Raw genomic sequence first — 25,866 nt, forward strand, 5'->3', positions numbered from 1 at the left:
GCTCACTCCAAGGAATTCTCTGAGGAATTTCAAAGAGGAACAGGGTGTAGCTCCCTGGGTAGGGTACATGCTTTACTTGCAGAAGGTCCTAGGTTTGAACCTTGGCATCTCCAGCTAAAGCTGGGGAAAGACTCCTAACAGAAACCCTAGCAATTCACTGCCAGTCAAAAGGCGCTCTTGCCCACCTAGAGATTCAAGCCCCCCCCCCCGCCGCCACCTGGAGGGGGCCAGGCAAGCCTGGAGACTTCAGCTCAGACCCGGAAGTCCGGCAACCCTACACCCATCTCCCCCTGACCTGGAGGTTCAGTTGGACAAGGCTGAAGATCACACGTCTGTTTCCCAACAGGCTTCACGAGAGGGTCACAGCCCCGGACGAGATCCTTCCCCTGGTAACACTTGACATCTCGCATCCTCACGCCAATGCCACAAGTTTTTGTACACTGTGGGCAAGTAAAAGAGGGGAGGTTCATTTGTTACAACAAGCATTTTCAGGACTAAGATTCAACCTTTTGAGAAGTATCTGCTCAGAGTAGGCCCACTGAAATTAATGGACATGATCGACGTAGGGATGTTGATTGCAAGTCGTCTGCTCTACCTAAGGCTGCATCCGTACCATACATTTAAAGCAGTATCATACCACTTAACAAACTAAATATATGAGGATTCTTTGTGGGAGACTCATAGATGTTTAAAGTGGTATCACAGTGCTTTAAAAGCATAGTGCATTGGAGTATACCTGCTTCATACCGGTAGAATTATAGCATTTGAAGGAACCCTGGGGGGTCAATCTAGTCCAGCCCCATGCAATGCTACGGGCAACCTGGTTGTCCTTCACTCTGTTCCCTGGTGGGCATGGGTTGGTAGCAGTGAGGTGATATTGCTTTAAAATCTATGGTGTGGTTGTGGCCTAAAACTGAGTTGGATGCAACCCATATTTGGGGTGTGGGGGAAAACTGCAGAAGAGTTGGTTTTTTTCGGGGAGAATGTTTGGGGAGCCTAATTAACTCCACCTCCAGGAATCCGAAAGCTCTGCAGCATTTCAGCGGCTATTGGGCTGATCCCTGATGTTATCCGAGAATGCCCGGCAGCCATCGCAGAAGCACAAATTCCCTTTAGAGGAGCAGAGTGCAGAATGAACTCTTTCCCCCTGGCTCTCACCCGGCAGAGGCCTGCAGCCGCTCAGCCAGTGGAGACTTCAGCATAGGTGGTTGCCAGGGACTGATTAGAGCCCAGTTGCTGTCGTTGCCGCAGCCAAGGCGAACTGCCGTCCGCCGTTGTAGTGGCTCCAGGCAGGACACAGCCTGCCAAGATGTAATCGGAACTGGCTGTGCTTTTTTTGGAGAAGGCGGGAGGAAAGTGGAGCACAGGGAGACTTTCCTTTTCACTGCTGAGCCAAGGAAGGGGGAGGGCAGTGACAGAGTGCATGGTGTCTGGACGTCAGAAGGCCAGAGAAGCAATTAATTAGGCCCGCCAGTGTGAAAGCAGTTTACCCATTAGTGATAAACAACCTAACGTTTGGTTATGTTTGTGGACAGTCCTAGAATTGAATGACTGTCAGGCCACTCAACCAATATGAAATCTAATTTCTACGATTCCCTTTTGGTTACATTGTGCTCCTAATAGTTACTATTCACTTGATTTGTCAGGTCTGTCAACTAGTATGAAATCACCTGGTATGAAATCACTCCTCTTCATTTATATTGCACTCCTAGTAGCTACTGCCCACTTGCTTGTCAGGCCTATCTGTATGCTCCTAGTTGCTGCTGCTCATTCATTTATTTTGTGCTCCTAGTTGTAAGTACTACAGACCCTTGTTCATACTGCAATTTCCCAAAAGGGGAAAGTATTTTTAATTTTGCAGGCACAACAACCCCGTGAAGTCGTGTGGTCCCATTCTCATTTTAACAGAGGTAGAATGGAAGCTGTCCAAATCTCTGATTTGTAGGGTGCTCAGTCCCATCGCAGTCCCCTACAGGACCATTTTGTCTTCCCAGCATGGTTCACCCGCTGTCCACCTCCCCGCCCACCAGTTTCTCACCTCTGACCAAGGGGTCGTGTACCACTTGAAACAAGGCCGTTCAAAGCAGGTTGTATCCTCAGCTGGCTTCTTAGTGACATCACACTCAGTTGGGTTGCGGGTTTTGAGCTTCCCGTTGACAATCTCCAGGCAAAGGACAATTCGCTTCTTGACCCCCCGGCCGCACGTGGTATTGCACTGTCAAGGTAAGAGTGAGAGCCAAAGTGAAACTGCAAGAGGAGGAGTGGGGAGCCAAATCCAATCCTCCTGCCCCCTTCCTCTGGCCCCTCTCTAGGCCACACACTCTTGCTAAACACTGTTATTGAGTGATTATGCTAGGCTGAGAAGTGTCATTGAATCCTGACAGTGCCTCTTGCTTGCATTTATAGAGGACAGAGAAGAATGTGTCTAGAAACTAGCCTAGTAGGGTTGTCAGACTCCCAGGTAAGACGGGCTGGTCTGCCGCTCCAGGGGACAGGTGGAGGGCTTGAATGTACAGGTGGGTAAGAGGGCTAATAATAATAATAATAATAATAATAATAATAATAATAATAATAATAATATATTAAGAGAACTGTCTGTGCAGCTTGCAAACTTCAGCCTGGCAGGAGCGGCTGCAAATTATAGCATAGACATTCTGGAGAGGGCTGCCCACCCCTGCTTCTTTCTCCCAATTAACTCCCATCTCTAGGGCCCATCCCTAGGTCTCTGGTTTGGGCCCTGAATTCTCAGGGTCTGTGATGCTCCTGACCTGGTAAACTCTATAGTCAAGTATACAAAGGCAAAAAAATTGCACTCAGTGCTCCACCTGATTTTTGACTCTTGATTCCTCCCACCATTGGCAGGTACCCACCCACCCCCACCCCCCACACCAGAAGGTTGTCCAAAAAGGAATGCAGCCCTCAGGCAGGGGAAAAAATTTTCCCCTGCCACCTAGGCCTAGAGAGTGGACCATGCTGCTCTTTGAGCAAACTTACCCTTTCCCAGTCCTGGGTGAGCCAGTGAGCGGGGCAGTTCTTGTCCCCACAGGGGTGGATTGCCAGTGGCTTGGTCTCCAAGTTGCACTGCGATTCTGGCACCACACGGCCATCGCTGGTTTTGCAGTAGACGTGCCGGATCATCCGCCCCTGTCCACAGCCTCCACTGCACTGGATGATAAACAGACAAGAAGGTAATAAAGACAAATGTGCATTTGCATACCATCCACTCAATGCCACTTCAGCCCTTTTGGCTGAATTGACTACTAACCTCAGATAGCACCCAACCACCCCAAATAATGAACCAATCTCTCCTTCCACATTAAAAGGGTCATGGGAGGGTTATTTCTGGGACTGAGGTGAAACCGTGAAGCTCCCTTGTTATTTTGGCCACTGGATGCTGCATTTTGTTTGAGCAATCTTGTTATATTTATAGTATTGAAACATATTTTTGTATGTTATTATGATTTTGCTTTGCTATGTTATTATGAAATTGTTACTATGCTATTATGTTGCTGTGTTATTATGAAATAGTTTTTGCAGTGTTTGTTTGAAATGCACCCCCGTTTCTTTCTTTCTTGTAAGCTGCTTGCAGGCAAAGCAGATGCTATGTCACTGGGCTGTGCCACTTAACCTAAAGCAAGATTCTAGTCCTCATCATTATGAAGAAAGGGCTGAATTAAATAAGAATGCAAGAATCGTCCCTCTGCTGAGTCAGGCCATCAAGCTCCACATTCCCAGCCCAACCTGGATTGAACCTAGGACCTTCTGCATGCTAAGCAGGTGCTCTAGCACTGAGCTACAGCCATTCCCTAGGCATATTCTCATTTTCAGAGAGCACAGGAGAACAATTCCAGTAGGTCCTGACCTTTTCCCCAGCCATCAAGCCAGCCTGTTAATTCAAACCAGTTCAGGGCCTCCAACAGAAAGATCTCCCCAGCCCCCTTTAAAATGCAAATGTCTGCAAATAAGTTCACTTTGCTTACAAAAAACGAGGGAGACATGGAGGGGGCATTTCCTTGGCTGATATTTACAAACCCCTTTGTGGGTCTCCTTTTGGGAGACAAGCTCCTCACAGTTGCCAGCCATCACCATGGAAACGGCTTATTTTTAGGCACTGCCACTGAATTGAAAATGGCGGGGTGGGGAATAAGCCAAGACGGCAGTCCACGTGACATAGATTATTTCACTTAAAAGACAAACAAAGCCTAAGACAATTGCATTCTAGACCAGCTTGGGTTTTTAAAAATGCATGTCATCTTTGAGACAAAGTTTGGATGCTTCCCCAAGGTCATAATCCTGCCCCATTTCCAAATGTGGGTGGAATGATAGGACAGGATGCTTTGGGCCCTGAATTCAGTTGATTGCAAGCTTTGATTCGAGAAGGTAGATTATTCTACTAGTAAAACCCAGAGCTGTTTCTGGAAGACCACTTGGGTGCATGTAACACTTGGTGAACTGACCCAGGAAAGCCACCTCTGATGTTCCTAAGCAGGAATGGAGGTTCAGGGTAGTCTCCAACAAACACATCTAGTTAGCACGAGCACTATTGGAACATAGGAATCTGCTTTACACTAAGTGCATCTAGTCCAGTATTGTCCACACTGATTGGCAGCAGCTCTGCAGCAACGGCAGACATTCCCAGCCCTACCTGCAGATACCACTTGGAGATGAACCTGGGACCTTCTGCATGCAAGGCAAATACTCTACCCCTGAGCTATGGCCCTTCAGCTTGCACCTCAGAACATCTGCCTCTCTTCTCTGTGCTGCAAGCACCCAAACCATTAGGGAGTATGTGAGCAGGAGAAGGGGGAAGTCCAATTGCACAAGCAGAAACCCTCGCAGCAATGTGATCTGATGCTCAGCATTACTCTGGATGCAACCCTGTGGATTACTTTGGACTATGGATAGGGAAGCAATCTAGTCCCTTTTTCATTATAATGTCAGCCTAACTCATTAACAGCTTCCTAAAATAAAGCATAAACCACAAACACAGCTAACCTCTGAAATTTTCAACTCTCTGAATTTTGCAGTGCAGCTCTCTAAGCTAGACATTGTACAAAAATGTGTGCATAAGGTGAGAGTGTCCATAAATATGGATCTATTTGTGAAAACATCACAGCCAAAATATGATAGGGAATACTCCTTGGAAGAAGAAGAAAGTGCACCAGGGAAAGTGTGTGTAAAAAGGCATCTATTTGTGAATAGGAATTATAAGAGGGGAAATCACTTGCAAAAATTAGGGAAAAGTGTATATAAATTGCATGATACTGAAAACAGGATTTGGCAATGCATCCTCTATCAGGGAAAATTCTGAGCAAAAAAAAAAAGGTGTACATTAGCCAAAACTTTTACAAAATGTTTCCTGCACCCACCCTCCAGCCTCATCTTAAAAAACTGCAGCACACACACACACACTCACAGTGTCGTAAAAACAATTATGAAATTGTTTCCATCTCTGCTTCAGAGGCTTCCAGAGCAGGGGAGGAACAGCCACCTGTTCTTCTGTCCCTTCAAGAAAGTAGGACAACCTTTCCCAACCACATGCCTTCCAGATGTTTCAAACAACAACTTCTATCAGCCCCAGCATCATACAGTATTGCTTAGGACCATGGAATCTATGGTTTCTCTCTGCCACCTGAACTGAGTCCAGAAGCAGAGAAAATTACAAGTTTCGTGTTCTTCAACCTGCATTGAAGCAGCCGTCTCCATTCAGTCCCCTCTAGATGTTTCGGACTACAACTCCCATCATTCCCAGGGCAGCACAGACATTCTCTCATTAGCCTCAGTATCATACCGGTCGAACTGGCAGGGAATGATGGCTGCCTTATAGGAGACAGGGGTGAGGAGTTGTCTGCAGCTGGACTTCTGCTTACAGCTGGAGACATGCTTTTTTACTGGAAGCCAAGGAGTGTCTGCCAAGCATACAGCTAACAAATGCAATTTAATCCCCACACTGCGGGAAACTGTGCCAGCTTGGCTTAACCGATAGCTTTCAGATGGCAAAAACAGACACCACAGACATGGGTAATTCAGACGCTAACCCAAAAAAAGGAGCCTTCAGGGTCCTCTGGCTCACGCCGGTCTTCTCTCGTAATTGCACAGAGCAGCCACCCAGAGCTGTGAGGATTTTGCATGGGGCTTTAAATAGCCACCTGACTCCAGGCAAATAATTGGAATGAAATAAATTTTTCTTTCTCTCTCATAACACTAGGACTCGTGGATGTCCAATGTTGGAATATTCAGGACAGATAAAAGTAACTCCCTCTTCACCCAGAGCTGAGTTAAACTATGGAACTCGCTCCCACAGGAGGCGGTGATGGCCACCAACCTATAGAATAATAGAACTGTAGTGTTGGAAAGGTGTCAGGAGTTGGTGTCGGAAATAAATCACACAGAGTAAGTGGCATTAACTCTTTATTAGAAGAAATAAGGTCTGCTCAAGAGCGCCAGGCCTAATGAACACAGGAACTCTTCTCAATAATTACAGGTAGGTAGCCGTGTTGGTCTGACGTAGTTGAAACAAAAATAAATAAATAAATTCCTTCCAGTAGCTCCTTAGAGACCACCTTAGAGACCAACTAAGAAGTGCAAGCACACTTCTTCAAATACCTGCACATGAAAGCTCATACCTATGACAAACTTAGTTGGTCTCTAAGGTGCTACTGGAAGGAATTTTTTTATTTTTTGTTTCTTCTCAATAGGTCTCCTCCTCCCCTAGGTACTTCCCAAGCAACTTGAGAGTACTCTGACATGCCTGTCGCTGTTCCTCCCTCTTCATACCTCATTTTGTCCTGGCAGACCAGGGGGAAGGGAGCTTGTTGCAGCAAGATGGGGAAACACCCTCACATCTTCACCACCCTGACTCATCTCTGCCTCTTGGCCTCCCTCCTCTCCTGCTTCTGCCTCTGATTCTGATTCTGGACTTCTCTGTGCCAGGGACTCTCCCTGCTCACTAAATCCTGTTACCTCTTCATCTTCTGTCCACAGCATTCACCAAGCTTTTAACTCTATCAAAAAAAGAAATAAGATTGTTCTGCCATGGCTTGTTTTTCAGAAGCCCAAGCTGGGTTTTTGTAATCACAGCAACCTTTTCTAAGTGCTCACAGACCAACTGTTTAATTATCTAGATTCAGGCAGGTAGCCATGTTGGTCTGATGCAGTAGAAAAAAATTAAAAAATTGTCCAGTAGCACCTTAAAGGTAAAGGTAAAGGGACCCCTGACCATTAGGTCCAGTCGTGACCGACTCTGGGGTTGCGCGCTCATCTCGCATTATTGGCCAAGGGAGCCGGCGTATAGCTTCCAGGTCATGTGGCCAGCATGACAAAGCCGCTTCTGGCAAACCAGAGCAGCACATGGAAAAGCCGTTTACCTTCCCGCTGTAGCGGTTCCTATTTATCTACTGTATATTCCTGCGTATAAGACTACTTTTTAACCCAGGAAAATCTTCTCAAAAGTTGGGGGTCGTCTTATACGCCGGGTCGTATTTCTTATACGGCAGGTATATCCCAAACTCTATATTTTAACTGGAAAAGTTTGGGTCGTCTTATACGCCCAGTCGTCTTATACGCCGGAATATACGGTACTTGCATTTTGACATGCTTTCGAACTGCTAGGTTGGCAGGAGCTGGGACCAAGCAACGGGAGCTCACCCCGTCACAGGGATTCGAACCGCCGACCTTCTGATCAGCAAGCCCTAGGATCTGTGGTTTAACCACAGCGCCACCTGGGTCCTCCAGTAGCACCTTAGAGACCAACTAAGTTTGTTCTTGGTATGAGCTTTCATGCATCTGAAAGATATCTGAAGAAAGGTATCTGAAGAAGTGAGCATGCACACGAAAGCTCATACCAAGAACAAACTTAGTTGGTCTCTAAGGTGCTACTGGATGATTTTTATATTTTTTTAAAATATATTTCTGTTTAATTATCTGTTCAAGGACCTTTCCTGGTACTGCTGTTGGTAGTTACCTGGGTCTTCTTTTTCCTCTTTTTGAAGATGGAGACAACATTTGCCTGGCTCCAGTCTGCAGGGACCTCACCTGTTCTCCAAGAATTCTCAAAGATCATAGTGACTATTAACAAAGCTAAATGAGTTGAACCACCATGTACAAATGCAGTATATCTGTAGATAGCAGACGCTTGGTTCAATCAGTCAGGGAGTGCAGCTGCCTCCCTGCCGTGCTTATGAGTTTCATGGAGCAAAATCCTTAGCCAGATAAACTAGCCAGCTGCAAACACACACAACACGCCCTACTTTGTTTCTCATTTAGATCTGGTTCTCCCCCAACTCCCCTGCCTCCATTTGCAGATGGTTCCCTCCCCACATACCCTTGTGGACTCACCGGGCCCCAGTCAGAGACGGTCCATTGTCTGTCACAGGGGGCGCCACTGCAATTCTTCTCCGCCAAGGGCCTGGTGCTAGCATCACACAGCCTCTCTTCTTCTGAACACCGGATGTCTCTGCTGACAATGCTCCTCTCACCGCACTTGGCTGTACACTGGGGGAAGGGAGAAAGGGAAGAGGAAGTGACCGAAGAGCTTGTGTTTCTGACAGAGACAGGGAGCACCCCAGGAGCCAGGCCTGGCTAAGAACTGACATGTAGATTTCCATAAGGAAGAAGTGAGGAAGCTCAGGTTCTGGGGTGGGAGCAAAATGGCCCTCCAGACCTCTTTCTCTGGCCCTCAGAACTCTCCCCGAGTCACACCCTCTCTTTTCAGGCCACACCCTTCACTAGCTCTCCTTTCTGCCTACCTGGAATATACCCTTGAACTAAACATGTCATATGCTCCAATGCCACAACAGCAATTTCCTGGAAAACATCTTCCCATTTTTTTTCTTGTGAGAGCATGGTGGCCATTTTGGGAGCCATGATCTTGTGTGATTTTGTACCACAATTTCCCACCCAAAAAGCACTTTTTCCAGACAAGGCACACCAAAATGTGTCTTTTAGGGGGCTGAGTGAGATCGCAACCCTGGAAAAAAAGCACTTTTGGAAGGGGGAGAATTGTGGCATGAAATCACACGAGATCACTGTGTCCAAAATGGTTGCCATTCCCTAGCGACAAAAAAATGGGGTGTCCCTGTTTTTCCGGGACATTTGCAGGGTATGACATGTAAGAACATAAAAAGTTAAGAAGAGCCTGCTGGAACAGGCCAAAGGAGGCCCATCTTACTCCAGCACCCTGTTCCCACAGTGGTCAACTAGATACTGCAATGGAAAACCCCAAAGTAGCACCTGAACACAACAGCACAACTCCCCCCCCCCGTGATTCCCAGAAACTGGCACTCATAGGTATAGGAAAAGGTAAAGGTACCCCTGGCCGTTAGGTCCAGTCACCGACGACTCTGCGGTTGCAGCGCTCAACTTGCTCTTCAGGCCAAGGGAGCCGGCATTTGTCCACAGACAGCTTCTGGGTCATGTGGCCAGCATGACTAAGCTGCTTCTGGCGAACCAGAGCAGTGCACGGAAACGCCGTTTACCTTCCCGCCAGAATGGTACCTATTTATCTACTTGCACTTTGACGTGCTTTCAAACTGCTAGGTTGGCAGGAGCTGGGACCAAACAACGGGAGCTCACCCCATCGCGGAGATTCGAACCACTGACCGTCTGATCGGCAAGCCCGCCCTAGGTATTCTCATTTTGACTCAAGAAAACTACCATTTTATAGTTCAAATCGGGGAAAATAAATACAGTAAATGGACAAAAGTACAAAGATTCACAAAATGTTTAGTGGTATGCATACCCCTGCATACCCCCAGAAAAAGCACTGAGTATACTGCCTCCAACAGGGCAGGTATTAACTCTGATAATGCCTCTTGCTTCCCTGGATGGGGGCTAGAGAGGGTGTGGTTTTACCTGTACAGTAAATTAGGCTTCAAAAACAAACCTCTCTACCCCACATCCAGAGAAGCAAGAGGAATTATCAGAGTTCAATTACACATTCCAGCCAGGCAAAAACCCAGGTGTGTAAAGCAAAGGGTTTGTGAAGGTGTGGCCTGGGAAGAGGAACTGTGGCCTATGAGTGTCGCAAGGGCTAGACAGAGAGGCATGGGGACACATTTGGAGTTTGGACCTAAGTACCCCCACATTCCCAATTTGATCTTCAATGTAACATCTCCATCCAGCACATGAACGCAGCCGCTGAGCCCCAAGTCCTGTCTCAAATGACACAGGTGAGCCAAACCCACCAGTATTATGCAGAGTGGGGTTGCAATCACACAGGTGTTGCATTATGCAAGTCTGTTTGGTGCATATTTATACTGTGACAGAAGTGATGACAAGAGCAGAGCGTGGCAATCAGCACCCAGCGCTCCTGATACTACAGTAATCCAATTACCAGTATCTCTTTGGGACTTGGGGGTGGTGGTGGTACAGGGTGGTAAGCGATGCTGCTCATTATTATTTTTGGATGGGAAAAAGGAAGCCAAGGTCTGAAGCTGGCTTGGCTTGAACTTTGCCTGCTGGATCAAAATTAAATTAGTGTTGCTTTTTGGGCTGCAGGAAGGACCCCTGCGCTCCAATGATCTCAGCTTGACACCTACCAAACTGTATAACATAGGTAGCTTAACACAATCAAGACTCTCTCTTTTTAAATCACTCAGTTCAGCACAGGGAGAAGCAATCCATATTTTTTTTATATACCAAAGTGTGGGTGGATGTGTGTTTCTTTTGTGGGGTGGTGGTGGGAGGGGGGGGGAGGAATAAAAAACATCCTATAAAAGCAAAAGAACACAGCAGGATTTCAGTGGGAAGGGCTGGCAGCCAACCATTTACCGCTGGCACTCATCATGGAAGGGGAATTTCAAGTATGAACCAGAAGCATATCCAAGCCCTCTCTTGGGGATGAAGGAGGGTGATCTTGGCATGCCAAGTGCTCTCTATTCAGCAAACTGGTTGCCCCAAGATGCTCTTACTCAGCCTTCAGGAGTGTGCATGAGGGAGAAAAGGCAATACAAGTCTTGTCTTTGGGGGGGGGGCATTTGTTTCTCCCACCCCACTGCACAGGTGGCACAATAATTCTGTGGTGTTCAGGCACAGCTAAGGAGAGCCTTCTGGGTCAGGCCAATGGCCTGTCTAGTCCATTTGTTTGTTTTACGGAACAATCCTGACATCCGATTTCTGCTGCTGGGAAGATTTAGAGTGCTGGGCAGTTGGTGGTTCTCCACCAGCAGGAAGGGCTCTGCTCCCATAGATGCCCCTTTTGTGCCTGCCAAAAGGGCCACAGGGCACAGGCTACAAAGTCACCGTTTCGAGTTCAGACTTCCCCGGATTTCGCTGCACAATTCCTCAAAAGGAAACAAATCCCAAAATGTGTACAAGATGCATATATATCGGGGGGGGGGGAGAGAAGTGTGTTCCCCAAATGCATGTATCAATGAAACAAACATACAAAAATGCTTCCAAAAATTACTATAAGGAAAAGCGGGCCCTAAAATGGTTATGAATTTTCAAGAGGACTTTTATTTTAAAAAAATAAAATACTCTTGAAAAGGTGAGTGGAAATAGGACAAAATGAACTTAAGATTGGAAAGATAATGGACAGATTCAGCCATTCCTAAGGTCAGCTAACTCCAAGCCTAAATCCTTCCCTGTCAAAAACATATCCCTTCTGCAGATTTACCTCTGACCACTCAGACATCTCCCACTGTGGCCCACAGGCTGGGTTTTTGCAGATCTTCCTCTCTTCTGGACGGGTGATGTCAGCAGATTCACACAGGTCGCTGTAGACGGAACTGTCGAACCCAGGCGAGATCATCTTCCAGCATCGGACAATGCGGAACTGGTAGCCTTCACCACAGGTCCTGGAGCACTCACTCCAGCTACTTGTCTCCCACCTGTATTGGAGGGAATGGGACATTTCAGGATAGGAGGTGGTGATGGGGGCAAACCTCAAGAGAGGGAGTTACAGGTAGGTAACCGTGTTGACGTAGTCAGGAAAAAAAATTCCTTCCAGTAGCACCTTAGAGACCAACTAAGTTTGCCATTGGTATGAGCTTTCGTGTGCATGCACACTTCTTCAGATATCTGCAGAAGGTATCTGAAGAAGTGTGCATACACACGAAAGCTCATACCTATGACAAACTTAGTTGGTCTCTAAGGTGCTACTGGAAGGAATTTTTTCCCAAGAGAGGGAATTTTCTCAAGAGAGGGAATGTCCCCATAGACCCCTCAGGAGCCAAGATCGGCAGAGGGGGCCCCCTTGGTAGTACCCCTGCCCTCGGAATCTTTTGGGGGGTTGGCAACCATGGAGAGGGCCTTCTCTGTGGCAGTTCCAAGCTGTGGAACTCCTTTCCCATGGAAATTGGTTTAGAAATTGGTGCCTGAGAAATTGGTTTTGGTTTTCCCTCCCTGTTCCTCTTCCCGTGAGTTGTTGTTGTTGTTGTTGTTGTGATTGTAAGGCTGCAGGTAGGGACTGTCTTGTCTTAATTGACCATATGAGACGTGGGTGGCGCTGTGGGTTAAACCACAGAGCCTAGGGCTTGCCGATCAGAAAGTCGGTGGTTCGAATCCCCGTGACGGGGTGAGCTCCTGTTGCTCGGTCCCTGCTCCTGCCAACCTAGCAGTTTAAAAGCACGAAAGTGCAAGTAGATAAATAGGTACCGCTACAGCGGGAAGGTAAACGGTGTTTCCATGTGCTGCTCTGGTTTGCCAGAAGCAGCTTTGTCATGCTGGCCACATGACCTGGAAGCTGTACACCGGCTCCCTCGGCCAATAACACAAGATGAGCGCCGCAACCCCAGAGTTGGTCACAACTGGACCTAATGGTCAGGGGTCCCTTTACCTTTACCTTTAAGCTGTTCCAGGGAGTCCTTTTGGCTAAAGGATAGGGTACAAATACCCTTTACTTTAGGGTAAAGGCAGTGTAATCAATCATCATAATCATCATCTGACCTCATTCTGCTTTTTAAATTTCTGCTTTCTGGAATTTGTTGCAGTCAAGTAATTGAGCCAAAACCCATTGCATATTTTTAAAATAAAAAAATAAGGCTCTCCTGATCTACTAGACTGAACAGAAGCTAGAAGAAACTAGGAAGTGGGTTCCACAGAATAAGACCCATAACACTGAACTCACAACTCTAGGTGGATAGACCCAGCAGCAAAGCATCAAGGCAGCAAGGGAGTTAGGTGCCTTTAACAACAGGGTGAGGGGCCACCCACATGTCAATCACCTGATATCATAATCTTACCTTGGTTGGCATTCCCTTCCTGCGCAGAATTCATGGACTGGCTCAGGGCGGGTCATTGCATCACAGTACATGTCGTCCACTTCAATTCCATCATAGCGGATGCACATGGCATAGGTGGACATCACACCTGTATTTAGACAGGTTAGTGTGGATCAGGGAAGGGGGATATACCTGCAGCCCTCCAGATGTCACTGGATTCCAGCTTCCAGCCACTGGAATCAGTGTTGGCAATATGGAGCTATAAGGACAAGTGATTTGCATCATGGGAACATTGGAAACTGCCCAGTACAGAATCTGTGACATTTGCTCCTCCAGCCCCACCTCCTCAAGGTCTTCTGCCCCATCAAGAGTCTCTGCCCTACCTTCCATCTTACTCTGCATCACTTTTCACAGGAAGACTTTCCCAGAACACTCTTGGTTCCCATGCCCTGCTACAGGCATAAGAACGTAAGAAGGGCCCTGCGGGGTCAGGCCAAAGTGGGGCCATCCACTCCAGCATCCTGTTCTCACATTTGCCAACCAGATGCCCCAAATGGAAGCAGGATCAGAGTGCAAGAGTTTTCGCCAATTACCATGTATTGAGAGATATACTCTCCCTAGACACAGAGGTTCTGCTGTCACAATAAACCTTTATAAGAAGAGCTCTGCTGGATCAAGCCAATGACCCACACCTGTTCTTACGGTGGAAAGCCTGTTTCCCAGTGGAGAACCTGCAAACAGGACCTGAGCACAAGAGTCTTCTCCCCTCCTGCAGTTTCCAGCAACTGGCATTCAGAAGCATTCAGTTGCTGTCTCCAACTGCAGAGACAGAGCCCAGACCCTATGCTAGTAGCCATTGATAACTCTCTCCTCCTCCATGAATTTGTCGAATCGTCTTTTAAAGTCATCCAAGTTATTGACCATCTTTGCCTCCTGAGGGAGGGAATTCCACAGTTTAACTATGTGCTGTGTACCTTTTGTTCTCCTGCATCTTGAACATTCTGCTGGAATGTGGCCCTCCAGGGCTATGTATGAGGCCCTCAGGATCTCTTCAGGCCACACCCTTTGCCAGACCTGCACTGTACCCTCACTCTGTGTGTTTCTCCCTGCCCAGAAGGGAACCTCACACTTTGGCATTAAGGCCATCTATCTGTCTTGGACAAATCTCAGATCCCAAACCAAATCAGACAGTTTTTGGCCATTCTGGAATCTGTATGGACTGGGTCTTGACAGCCCTGGATTGCCCTGGGTTGGAAAAGGGGGTGCTTATGGTCAGGCAGCAAGGAGAGGGGGCAAAAAGAGACTAAGTAGTCTGCATATATCCTTCTCGCCTTACTGTTGACCACGTTTAATTCAGGTTGAGAAGGGTCAATTAAACATTAGGTGGGTGCAAGCCTTCCCCATTTCAGTCCAGGTCAGCTCAGAACCCTGTCAAGTTAGCCAAATCGTGACCCAAACTGAACCAGAGGTGCTTTCCATGGACCTAATAGAAATGCAAATGGTTTGCTTGGATTGGGAGATGCGAGTTCAGAAACTGAATTCTGCACAGGTGGGATGCTGCCCTTCTGTATCTCTTGCTCAACCCACTTTGGTTTATGGTCCTTCCTTAACACTGGCATGTAGCCACAGGAGGGAATCCAGTCCTTGTGCTAATGGATGTGCCTGCCCAGGGACCTTATAGTAATAATAGTCAGTGTGGTGTAGTGGTTAGATTGACAGACTAGGACCTAGGAGTCCAGGGTTCAAATCCTGACTTGGCCACGAAGCTCATTGGACCACTCACTGCCTTTCAACCTAATCTTCTTTACAGGGTTGTTGTGGGGACTGAATGAGGAGGGAAAGAACCATCTTGGAAGAAAAGGGGGGATATAAATGAAATAAATAAATAAACCATTGGAATCATAGAATGGTAGAGTTGAAAGATACCCCCAAGAGCAATCTAGTCCAACCCCCTGCAATGCAAGAATTACAGAATGCTCGGTGTTTAGAGCATCTGCTTTTTGCATGAAAAAGATCCCAGGCTTATTATGATCACCACTGATAATATTAATAATATATTAATTAATATGAACAAGAATATTGCTGATAGTGCATTTTAAGTGATTAAAAAAACTAACATACACATTTATATATTCATTCTTTGATCAGAGATCTACATTGCAAAATTTGGAGCAGCACAGAGTTCATAAGGAACAGGTGCTTCAGTTTGTGCATATGGGATTTAGCAATCTGCTTCCTCTCTTCCCATCCTTGGGGTGAGGGGGCCCTTTGCTGCGTCACCCCCTCAGGCTTACCTGTGGTGCAGGTAGAACTGCAGGGTTCATGGGAGGAGAGTTTCCACCTGTACATATCAGCTGGGCTCATGTTCTGTCCCTTTCGGAACAGCTTCAACCGGTTTCTACACAATGAGAGAGGACAAATCAAATGACGGGTTGATTTTCCACCCCCCAATACTTCCTCACATTAAAAATATTGACGGGGAGGAAAAATAATAAAAATTAATAGTTTTCATCTAATTGGGATTGGGGAGGGTGCTTTAGGCTGCTCGTTGTGCTTTATCAAAATAAGAGGGGAGGAAATAATTTTTGTGAGGGGTGCAAAAAATTTTAAATTTTAAGTTTTGGGATCATTTGTCTATAATCCAACATACCTGTCCTGATTCCCCAAGCAGACTCCCCAGCCTGGTTAGAGGCAGAGCTTCAACTGTCTAGAAATAGAGAGAATGGGATAAAAACACCCACAAAGAGAAACAGTTCAAGTTTTCAATGACAAATATATGTATATAAATATATCAGATAGTTTGCACTCAATCCAATACCCCTGATCGCTAGACACAGAGGGTCCAAAAAGGTGCGGTTTGAGTCCTTGGCATGGAACAGAACCAGGTATGCTGTACTATAAAGTGGCCAGGAAGTCTTGGCACCAGTGTCAAACCTTTCAGAAAGGCCCAGGAGGTAACATCCATCTTCCCCTCCTCTTTGGGTGAGACCATGCATGGCTATGCCTCAAAAACATTTCTCTCTCTCTGGCTGCAATCACTGCCTCCTGTGGGAGGGAGTTCCTTAGTTAAACTCTGCACTACATGAATACAGTAATTGCTTTCTTTTATCTGTCCTGAATCTTCAAGGAAAAACAGTGATATCATAATGAGGTTCTAAACTATGGTTGCCTCCACATGGCAGGTTATTCCATTTCCCTCTTAATTTCCACATTATATTTAAGCTTTCCTACGACATAAAAGCCACTTCTGGAAATCTAGCGCTCATGTTTAGCACTCGTATCTGTATGATTTGATTCTAGGTTTTTTTAAAAATCAAAAGAATCAGTTTGCAGTAAGTACCCTTAGCCTGGAAAATTGCAGGAGTAAAGTGAAGGAATTTGGGTAGTTATACCAGATTAGAGTGCTTTCCTGTCATTTTCATAGGAGATTCGTGGGGGGACAAAGGCATGTGTGTGCAGATAGGGCAGGAGAGTGCCACTGTTTTCCTATGAAAGTTTTTCTTGCACCACACCATGCCCATTGGTGAGAATGAAATCCAGCGTGACATGCATTGCATAGGGCTGGACTAGATGAACCCTGAGATCCCAGCCAACCCTACAGTGCCAAGATGTCAGTCAAAAAAGGCACAGCTCCATAACGTCACAAGTAGTGTGGCATGAAAGGAATGTTAGAAAATGGAATAGAAGTTCTAGAATTATAATCAGAATGCATCCCTTTCTCTGTGTTTGCCTTGCTACTTGTGTAATGAGTGATTGCTAGAATGAGCCTGTGTTCAGAGTCAACATGGTGTAGTGGTTAGAGCAGCATATCTGCCAAGTCTCCCGTTTTCCGCGGGAAACCCCCATATGTCAAGAATGCTTTGATGGTGTTTCCTGCTTGGCAGGGGGTTGGACTGGATGGCCCTTGTGGTCTCTTCCAACTCTATGATTCTATGACTCTATGATTCTATTATTTTAAACCGTTTCCCGCTGGCAGCCTGGATTGGGAAAAATCCCACAAATCCCCCAGATTTCCTACCTGCCAGGGAGGTTCCATTTTGGGTCCTGGCGCCGCCCGATTTCCGGTGCCCAGACATGGGTAGCGCTGCACCGGAAGTCGTGTGTCCGGACATGCGTAGAAGCGACTTCTGGTGCTGCTCCGCCTGTGCCTGGGCACCGGAAATCGGGTAGAGCAGCACTGGAAGTTGCTTCTACGCATGTCCGGACATGCGTAGAAGCGACTTCCGGTGCCGGTACAGCCCAATTTCCGGTGCCCATACATGGGTAGCGCGGCACCGGAAGTTGCTTCTACACATGTCCGGACATGCGTAGAAGCGACTTCTGGTGCCGCGCTCCCACATTTTTCAGCAGGAGACTTGGCAGCTATGGAGCAGTGGTTCTCAAAGGGTGTGTTATACTACCCTGGGGTGTCAGAAGAGGATGGCAAGTGTGGCAGGATGATTCAAGGACAATCAAAGAAACATTTAGACATTTCAGACTAGATAGAAATAGAGATATATTGCAGAATATGGATAGACAATGCAGAGGACTCATTTAATTCCACACCAGTAGCAGGCCCAAGCAAACCTCCAAAAGAAAGAAAGAAAGTTTGTCGACAATATGTGGCTAGCTATCTGCATCTTGGTTTCACACGGACTAGAGATGAAAACGTCCCTCAGCCTACATGTTTGATCTGTGGTGAAAAGCTTTCCAATTCCAATATACATATTGGAATGTATGTACACTGTACGCCGGCTCCCTCGGCCAATAGAGCAAGATGAGCGCCGCAACCCCAGAGTCGGTCACGACTAAACCTAATGGTCAGGAGTCCCTTTACCTTTATACATGCTTAACCTACATATGGAAGAGGCTTGTTTATTATAACATTTGGGGGATGATTCATGTTCTTACATTGCTGCATTGTTTTATACTTTCTGGATGTCCCACGATCATATTATAAAGGAGTTGTGTTCTAGGTAATAAGTCAACCCCTGCTAAGAGTTGTTTCTTTTTGTTTTCCAATGTATTTCTTATCAGGAAATTAGACTGGCCTCAACCAGGGCCAAGGCATTTTCGGCTGTGGACCCAGCCTGATGGAATGCTCTGTCACAAGAGACCAAGGCTCTGCGGGATTTGACATCTTTCTGCAGGGCCTGCAAGATGGAGCTATTCCGCCAAGCCTTTGGCCTGGGTCCATCTAACTCCCTCCTTATAAGAACTTGCATGGAAGTGCCCCCCCCACCTTTCTCACAGGCTCATATAAGATCAGTATAAACAGTTAGGCCTGGTGAGCGTTTAAGGTCTTCATTCCTACTCAGCAGGTTGCCATCCGATTGGATTTCACTTTGATTCTGACTTGATTTTAAGATGTATTTTAATTGATTGCTTGATTTTATGGTAATGTGTCATATATTTGATGTTAGCTGCTCTGAGCCCGGTTTTGGCCAGGGAAGGCGGGGTATGAATTAAATTATCATCATCATCAATAAAATTTTGATGTGGTGTTAGTCAACCCCACCCCCCACCCCAGCCGCAAGTATGGCCCAGAGGAAAACTTTGAGACCACTCAGTTAGAGTGTCAGACTAGGACCCGGAAGAACAGGGTTCAAATCCCCACTTGGCCATGAAACTCAGGTGACTCTAGCCTACCTCACAGGGTTGTTGTGGGGATGAAAGGAAGAGGGAGAGAACCATGTACACCACCTTGAACTCATTAGAGAAGAAGGTGGGATATAAATGCAATAAATATAAAACTAAATAAAAAGAAATAGATGTTGATGCCACAGGGGTTTTGATAGTCAGTTCCTAGCAGCCTTTATTAACCCCAATATGCTACTGAAACTGAAGGGAACAATATCCAGTAGAAGGAAGAATAATAATAATAGAATGATAATGATTTGATTTATAACCCTCCCTCCCAGAGCGACAGATGAGCCCATGGTCTGATTCTGTATACAGTAAGGCAGCTTCCTATGTCCCTGTGTCAAATAAGTAAGCATTGAAAACTACATTCGTAATTCATTTTTTAAAAAAAAAAAAAAACCAAACAAAATTGCTGTCTTTTTGCAAAATGGACTCAGAATACAGTATTGAGAAAACTCAGCTGTCTCTGAATTGCCACATCATGTTGCCTGTCATCATTTCTGGATAGAAGAAGCTCTGACCTGGCCCGTTTTGGTCTATTTTATGAATGTACAAATGATAAAGAGAAAAGGACAGAGGTGTTGTTTCCCAAGGGGTATTATGGGTTGTTATGTTTCTAGACATCAACAATAAAATCTTTTGGAGGTGCACTGAGTTGGGAGTAAGCCACACTTAACTCTGTGGGGCTTATTTCCAAGTAAATTTATATATTTTGCTACTTAAACCATTACAGTTTTTTTTAAAGTCAATCTGTTAAAAGGTTTGCGATTAACCCATTTAACAATTGAAGAGTAGCAACACATTTGGACTGTCTTCAAACATCGCATGGGGCGACTCTCTGAGACACTCTATAGGAAATGAGGCAGAGTATTATCTTTAATAAGCAAAAACGACCCTTCGTTTTTAGAAGAAGAAGAAGAAGAAATAACTGAAGGAGGCCTCCTTTTCTCATTCCCTAGTTAGTACTACCAACAGATCTCAAATATTTCCACCTAAAAAAGGAGAAAAAGCTAGTACTCTTACTTCTTAATCCTGGGAATGAAACACCTCTCTTCTAAGCAATTAACTGAAGTGTCTATGTATTTGTATAGGTTTGCGCAGTGTTGGTTGATTAGTTGACTGCTGTGAGCTGATTAATCTAACACTTAAATGCCTGCAGCTCTGTAATTGAGTTTAGTGTCAATTCTTGGGCTGCCTGTGCCGACAGAATGCCAGCCTTTGCCCACCTGGTGCCCTCCGTATGTCTTGAAATAGCCTTGGGAACTGATAGGAGTTGCAGTCTAAACCATCTGGAGGGTACCAGGTGGGTTAGAAGCCTAGCCGACACCAACAGAAGGAAGAGAAGTGAGCAAAGCAAGCAACTCAGTCCCTCCTGTGGTCCTCGTCACATACACCAAGCGAAAGCTCCTAGTAATCTGAGCTGCATCCACTAAAACGGCCTTTCTCCCAGCTAACTCACCAGACTGGGAATTGTGGTATGGTAATTATTAGGCACGGGGTGGAAATCAAGGCACCAGACCAAAGTTAAACCAAGAGCATATTTTGTTGTTAGTAAAGTTTTTGTTTTTTTAAGCACCAACCGAACAGATATTGCAATGACATTCCTAGGAGCTGGGTGTGGGGGAGGGAGATATTTTAAAATGGTTTGGCTAGTTAACCGTAACAGTGGGGATGAGCAGAGCCCATCAGTTTGGATTCCTGTTTTTCCAACTGTAAGTTTAGCTTGCCAAATTTCTCCATCAATTTGTGCTTTTATTGCTTTGTACAGAATTTCCCCTCATATATTAAATGCTATTTTCATGACTATACACATTTTTAAGCAAACTCCCTTCCTCAATGTAGCATTTTTGAGTTTGCTATGGTTGGTTGGTTGGTTGAAAAACTGTGTGGCAAAGTTTGGAGATGGGAGAATTCTGAAGGGGAGCTGAGGTTCAGCTGGTGGATTGTTTTGGAAACTCTGAATTTGGGGCAGTCCCATCAAAATGTGAATTTCTCCTCTCCCCACTGAAGTAAGAACCAGGAGGATGTCAAAATAATACAGAAAAACATGCCCATGTAAACCTAGTCTAGACTGTTTTTCCTTTTCTTAAGTCTAAACTTAACAATAAAGCCATTTTGGTCGATCCTGATCCAACTATCAGTGCAGTGTGCCCCTCATCATGTGTAGAGGATCTTCCCTTGACACCAAGGAGCCACAATCAGATCCAACACGCTTGTTTAAAGGAAGGGCAATGGGTTTTGATCCAGCAAAGTTGTACTCAGAGTAGACCTGTTGGCATTAATGTGCCTAAGTTGGTCACATGCAGCGATTTCTAATAGGTTCTACTCTGAGTAGGATTAAAATTGGCTACAACCCAATGTCTCCAGTGGATGAAATATAGTGGATCAAATCTCAGTTGCAAAGGAACACCTCAAGGCCTCTTACCTTGTTTTGTGGGTTCGGTTCCCTTGAGGACTAGTGACCAAGATGGTGGCATTTGGAAACTGAGTCTCTGAAGATGTGTTGATGGTTTTGTCACTGCTCAGCTCCAGGAAGCTGCTGTTGACGGCATAAGCGACCATATCATCACCGTCATCGTAATCAACATAAAGGCTGTCCATGTGAGAACCAACAGAGTTAACGGGGTCCCTTGGGGAAAAGATGCTGTTTGCCGTCTTGTTCTGGACTGATTCTTTTGAGTCTGATGTTTTTTCCAAAAGTTTATGGGTGATAGCATTTTCAGAAAGGAATTCTTTGGATGCAAGCCTAGAGTCAAAATCTCTCCCAGTTCCGTCCACCATGTAATTGGATTGGGTTGCATTTGAATCTGGGGGCGAGAAGGAAAATGAAATCAAGAGAATTGTGAGATTATAGATTTGTTTTTCAAAATTTGGCCAGATTTGGTATGTGAAATTTCAAATTTGGAGTGGTTTGAATTTATTTATTTATTCATTCATTTACTTCTTGCATTTACATCCCTCCTTTTCCTCCAAGATGCTCACGGTGGCATCCATGGTTCTCCCCCTCCTCATTTGATTTGCACAACAACCCTATGAGATAGGATAGCCTGAGATTGAGTGACTGGCCTAAAGGGTCACTCAGTGAGCTTCATGGCTGAGTAGGGATTTGAACCCTAATCTTCCAGGCCTCTAACCACTACTCCACAATGGCTCTCATTTGACTGTGTCCTTGCTTTTGCCAGATATCAAATTTGAAATCTTATAAGCCCTCCCTGTCAGACCCCAGATACTATTGCATGTTAGTGATGAAGTCAAATATTGAAGTTGAGCATCTATTTTATGTCAAATATAGCTATCTTAAGTACTTCATGAACAGTCAGTGAATATTGAAATCTTCAGTGTCTACCAGGTGGCGAATGTTCAGCATTACAGGAGAATTTCTGAAGTCAATTCCGTCCAGCTTGTACAAATTTTCAAGATGTATGTTGTTGTTGTTTTAAAACTCTAGCTAAAATAGTGAAGGAACCATATTAATATGTAGGCAAAGAGTTTGCATGCTGAACAGTCACTGCCTTAGCAATGAATGAACTACAGCTGGTGTGAAGACCTGGGGTTCACCTCACCTTTGGCCTGTTTGCCCTTCAGAGTTGGGTCGCAGTCATTGCTCTCTGTTCTTTCATAGACTTCATTTGTCTCTTGGATTTTGCTCAGGTCTAGGTCTTCAATGGTGTCCTTCCTTCCAAACACCTGATTCTCCAGATGGATCTTCTCTTTGGAGAGGGTTCCAAAGAAACTTGCGTTGTGCTGAACAAAACCCAGAGGCTCTTCTGCATCAACCTCTCTGCTTTCTCCACTATCTGACTCGGAGAAGGTGTAATAAATGGGCTGAACGTTTTTTGAATGTGGCTTCCTCAGAAGAGTATATTCATAGGTTATAGATGGGTTTTTGCCATTTTGGTTCCAGACCTGGAAGTGGGGAGGAGTAGCAAACATAAGAACATGCATTATATTAGGGGAAATGGCTTGAAAAAATATCAAGCAAAGTTACATTAAAAATATGTTTAGGAGAAACATGCATGAAAATGCAAACTGATACAGAAGTGGGATGATCTGAACACACAACTGGAAAAATGAGAAACTGATACCTGTATTCATCTAAGTTCTCAGGCTATCACACTCAGGTTCTCACTCAATCTCAGGCTAGACCAGACATCCCCAAACTGCGGCCCTCCAGATGTTTTGGCCTACAACTCCCATGATCCCTAGCTAACAGGACCAGTGGTCAGGGAAGATGGGAATTGTAGTCCAAAACATCTGGAGGGCCGAAGTTTGGGGGTGCCTGGGCTAGACCCTTTGAAATTGTTGTTGTTGTTTAGTCGTTTAGTCGTGTCCGACTCTTCGTGACCCCATGGACCATAGCACGCCAGGCACTCCTGTCTTGCACTACCTCCCGCAATTTGGTCAAACTCATGTTCGTAGCTTGAAATTAATGGACCTAAATTAGTAATCTCTACTAATTTCAGTGGGTCTGTTCTCTGACTTATACTGAGTGAGACCATTGGGTCCAGCTAGCTAGGTATTGTCAAGTGCTGTCTTGACTTAGGCCCCCCACAGTTTCAGACAGGGGTCACTCCCAACCCTAACTGGAGATACTCCTGGGGAATGAACCTGGGACCTTCTACATGCCAAGCATGAGCTGTGGCACCACCCCAGATTCTAACCCCTAGATTCTTCCAACCCTACTTGCAAACAAACTTGTTTTTGCTTGTTCCTAAATTGACCACTTATCTCTAGGTACAAAGAAAAAGCCCCCCACACTTACCATGATGTTCAAATCTTGATTGGTTGGCCCTTGGGCCACAATGTATTCGATGCCAGTTTCATAAATGTCCATTGGCCTCCTGTACTTGAAAACAGTTCCTGCGATGTTGAAGTTTTTGGGGCTGTCCACTCTGTAGTTCCCATTGAAGAAGTAGTAGCCAGCTTCATCCGCAACAGCTGCAGAAGTCAGCAAAGATCCCCCCGCCCCCATTAGAACAAGTCATCTTAAAGACACCTCAATCTCTGCTACGTGCTAAACATGTATGACTTTGCTTCACACCCTCCTCCCTCCCAACACCTTTTTCTTTTGTGTCATGTGTTTCAGATTGTCAGCTTGAGGAAGTAACTTTCTTATCATTAACATTTGCAAGCCTCTGGTGGAAGTTTTTTTTATTTGGCTGAACCCGGGGTCTTCATAAAGATCCCAACTTCTCAATGTAGTTGGCAAAGGGCTGACATGCAGTGCCTGTTCTGTGAGGGAAGGGGAAAGTTGGGTTGGCGAAGCAAAATGTAACACTGGGTCTCAGAATCAGAAGGGCATTTAACTGTTGGCAGATAAAGACCACACAGACAAATATGTTTTGGAAGCTAGGGGGACAGACAGACAGGCAATCAAGAGGGGGGGGGAGGAAGGTTGAACCCAAAGAGGCCAGGATGAGACTGAATTTCACATACCGATTTGGCTAATAAGCTATTTGACAAACAGTTTTGTTTTCACAGAAATATAAAATTATAAACATTCAGCTTCGTTCCTGCCCCTGGCACCATACACACCCAGAACATCAGCAGATTTCTTCCGTTCAACGATCTGGATGTCTCTTGCTCCGGCAGGGATGTGTGTGACCAGAGAATAGCCTGTGGAATGTATGAAAAGCAAAACTTTGCAAGAGTTAACAGTCCTAGGCTGGGAATAACTCTTCACATACAGGAGCAAATTCGTGAATGACTGAATGATCTTTTTTTAATTGATTCAATGTTGGTCCTTTGAAAAGGGGGTGGGAGTTGTGGAGGGAGGTGGCGGCAAATTTGGTGCAGTCCAGATGCAAGGAAGTCCAGACTCCCCACATCCCTGATCATGCAGAAATTCACCTGCCCATGATCACATTTTGCTCAAGGATTGGCAAGCCTTACCCCATAAGAACAAAATACCCCTCCAGCCTTACCAAGATGTGAATTTCCCTTTCTGTAACTCCCGGAAACATGAGTGCAGCTGCTCCCATTTCCTTGACAAACACCACATTTGTCCAACGTGTGAGTTGAGAACAGGATCCCGTCACATCCAATGGGCTGGAAACAGTGTAAAATAGAGTGTCAAGGGTCATGTAGAGGGGCACGGTCACTGCAATTCAAATATCATGCTGACACTTTGGGCTGTGTCCCTGTGATGTAATCTCAGGGCCAGGGACATTGTGTGTGATGGAGAGGTCTCTGTTCCACTCCTTCATGTTATGAAGCCCTGTAAATATCACATGGTCATAGATCCACATCAGAATCAGGCTGAACAAACTAAAAATGTTGGGGTGTTAGAGCCTTCTAAACAAACCTGTGGAAGAAGGCTGTGATGGGATGCGAACAGCCAAGGAAAAGCCACACTAAGTCAGGAAAAGCCTGACTGCTGGATCAAGCCAGAAAAGGCCCATCTAGTCCAGCATCCAGTTCTCAGAATGGCCAAACCAATGGGAATCCTGTAAACAGGGCCTGAGAACAACAGCAGCTCTCCCCACCTGTGAATCCAATCAGCTGCCTCTGGGCCTGGAGGTTCCATTCTCAGCTATCAGTTAAGAAGAGCCCTGCTGGATCAGACCAAAGGCCCATCTGGCCCACATCCTCTTCTCACACCGGCCAACCGGTTGCTGATGGGATTCACTGCAACCTATTTCACAACATTATGCTAACCTGAGTATGATTGGTGGTGACTGAGGGGAGGGAGTTTTGCCTGAGTTACAGCCCTTCCTGCTTCCTACTGAGTTAGAGCAGTGGTCCTCAACCTTGGGCCTCCAGATGTTTTGAGACTACAATTCCCATCATCCCTGACCACTGGTCCTTCTAGCTAGGGATCATGGGAGTTGTAGGCCAAAAACATCTGGAGGCCCAAGGTTGAGGACCACTGAGTTAGAGCATTGATCCATCTAGCTCAGTATTGTCTACATTGACCAGCAGCAGCTCTCCGGGGTTTCATGTAGGGGTTCTATCCTAGAGATGCCACTGGGGATTGAACATAGGACCTTCTGCATGCAAAGCAGGTGCCCTACCACTGAGCTAGGGCCTTCTCAGCTTCTCTTTAAAAGGGGGGAATGGAAGATTGTTAAATAAATCACAA

General features: G+C 45.8%; 1 protein-coding gene across 2 annotated transcripts in view; it reads right to left on the bottom strand.

Moving 5' to 3' along the window:
• ADAMTSL2 (ADAMTS like 2) overlaps positions 1 to 25,866 on the bottom strand; it is a 42,586-nt gene that overhangs the window by 2,122 nt on the left and 14,598 nt on the right. For both annotated transcript variants that reach the window (XM_060270237.2, XM_035114158.3), the window contains exons 7-18: positions 24,710 to 24,833; positions 24,321 to 24,401; positions 23,548 to 23,723; positions 22,349 to 22,691; positions 21,211 to 21,592; positions 15,458 to 15,561; positions 13,185 to 13,311; positions 11,618 to 11,831; positions 8,338 to 8,493; positions 2,995 to 3,165; positions 2,039 to 2,215; positions 296 to 440 (exon numbers count right to left, since the gene is read on the bottom strand). In XM_060270237.2, coding sequence (XP_060126220.1) covers positions 296 to 440; positions 2,039 to 2,215; positions 2,995 to 3,165; positions 8,338 to 8,493; positions 11,618 to 11,831; positions 13,185 to 13,311; positions 15,458 to 15,561; positions 21,211 to 21,592; positions 22,349 to 22,691; positions 23,548 to 23,723; positions 24,321 to 24,401; positions 24,710 to 24,833 — 2,200 coding nt within the window. The remainder of the gene's footprint in view (positions 1 to 295; positions 441 to 2,038; positions 2,216 to 2,994; positions 3,166 to 8,337; positions 8,494 to 11,617; positions 11,832 to 13,184; positions 13,312 to 15,457; positions 15,562 to 21,210; positions 21,593 to 22,348; positions 22,692 to 23,547; positions 23,724 to 24,320; positions 24,402 to 24,709; positions 24,834 to 25,866) is intronic.

The sequence above is a fragment of the Zootoca vivipara genome, chromosome Z2 (assembly GCF_965207765.1).
Source record: "Zootoca vivipara chromosome Z2, rZooViv2.hap1.1, whole genome shotgun sequence".
Classification (NCBI taxonomy): domain Eukaryota; kingdom Metazoa; phylum Chordata; class Lepidosauria; order Squamata; family Lacertidae; genus Zootoca; species Zootoca vivipara.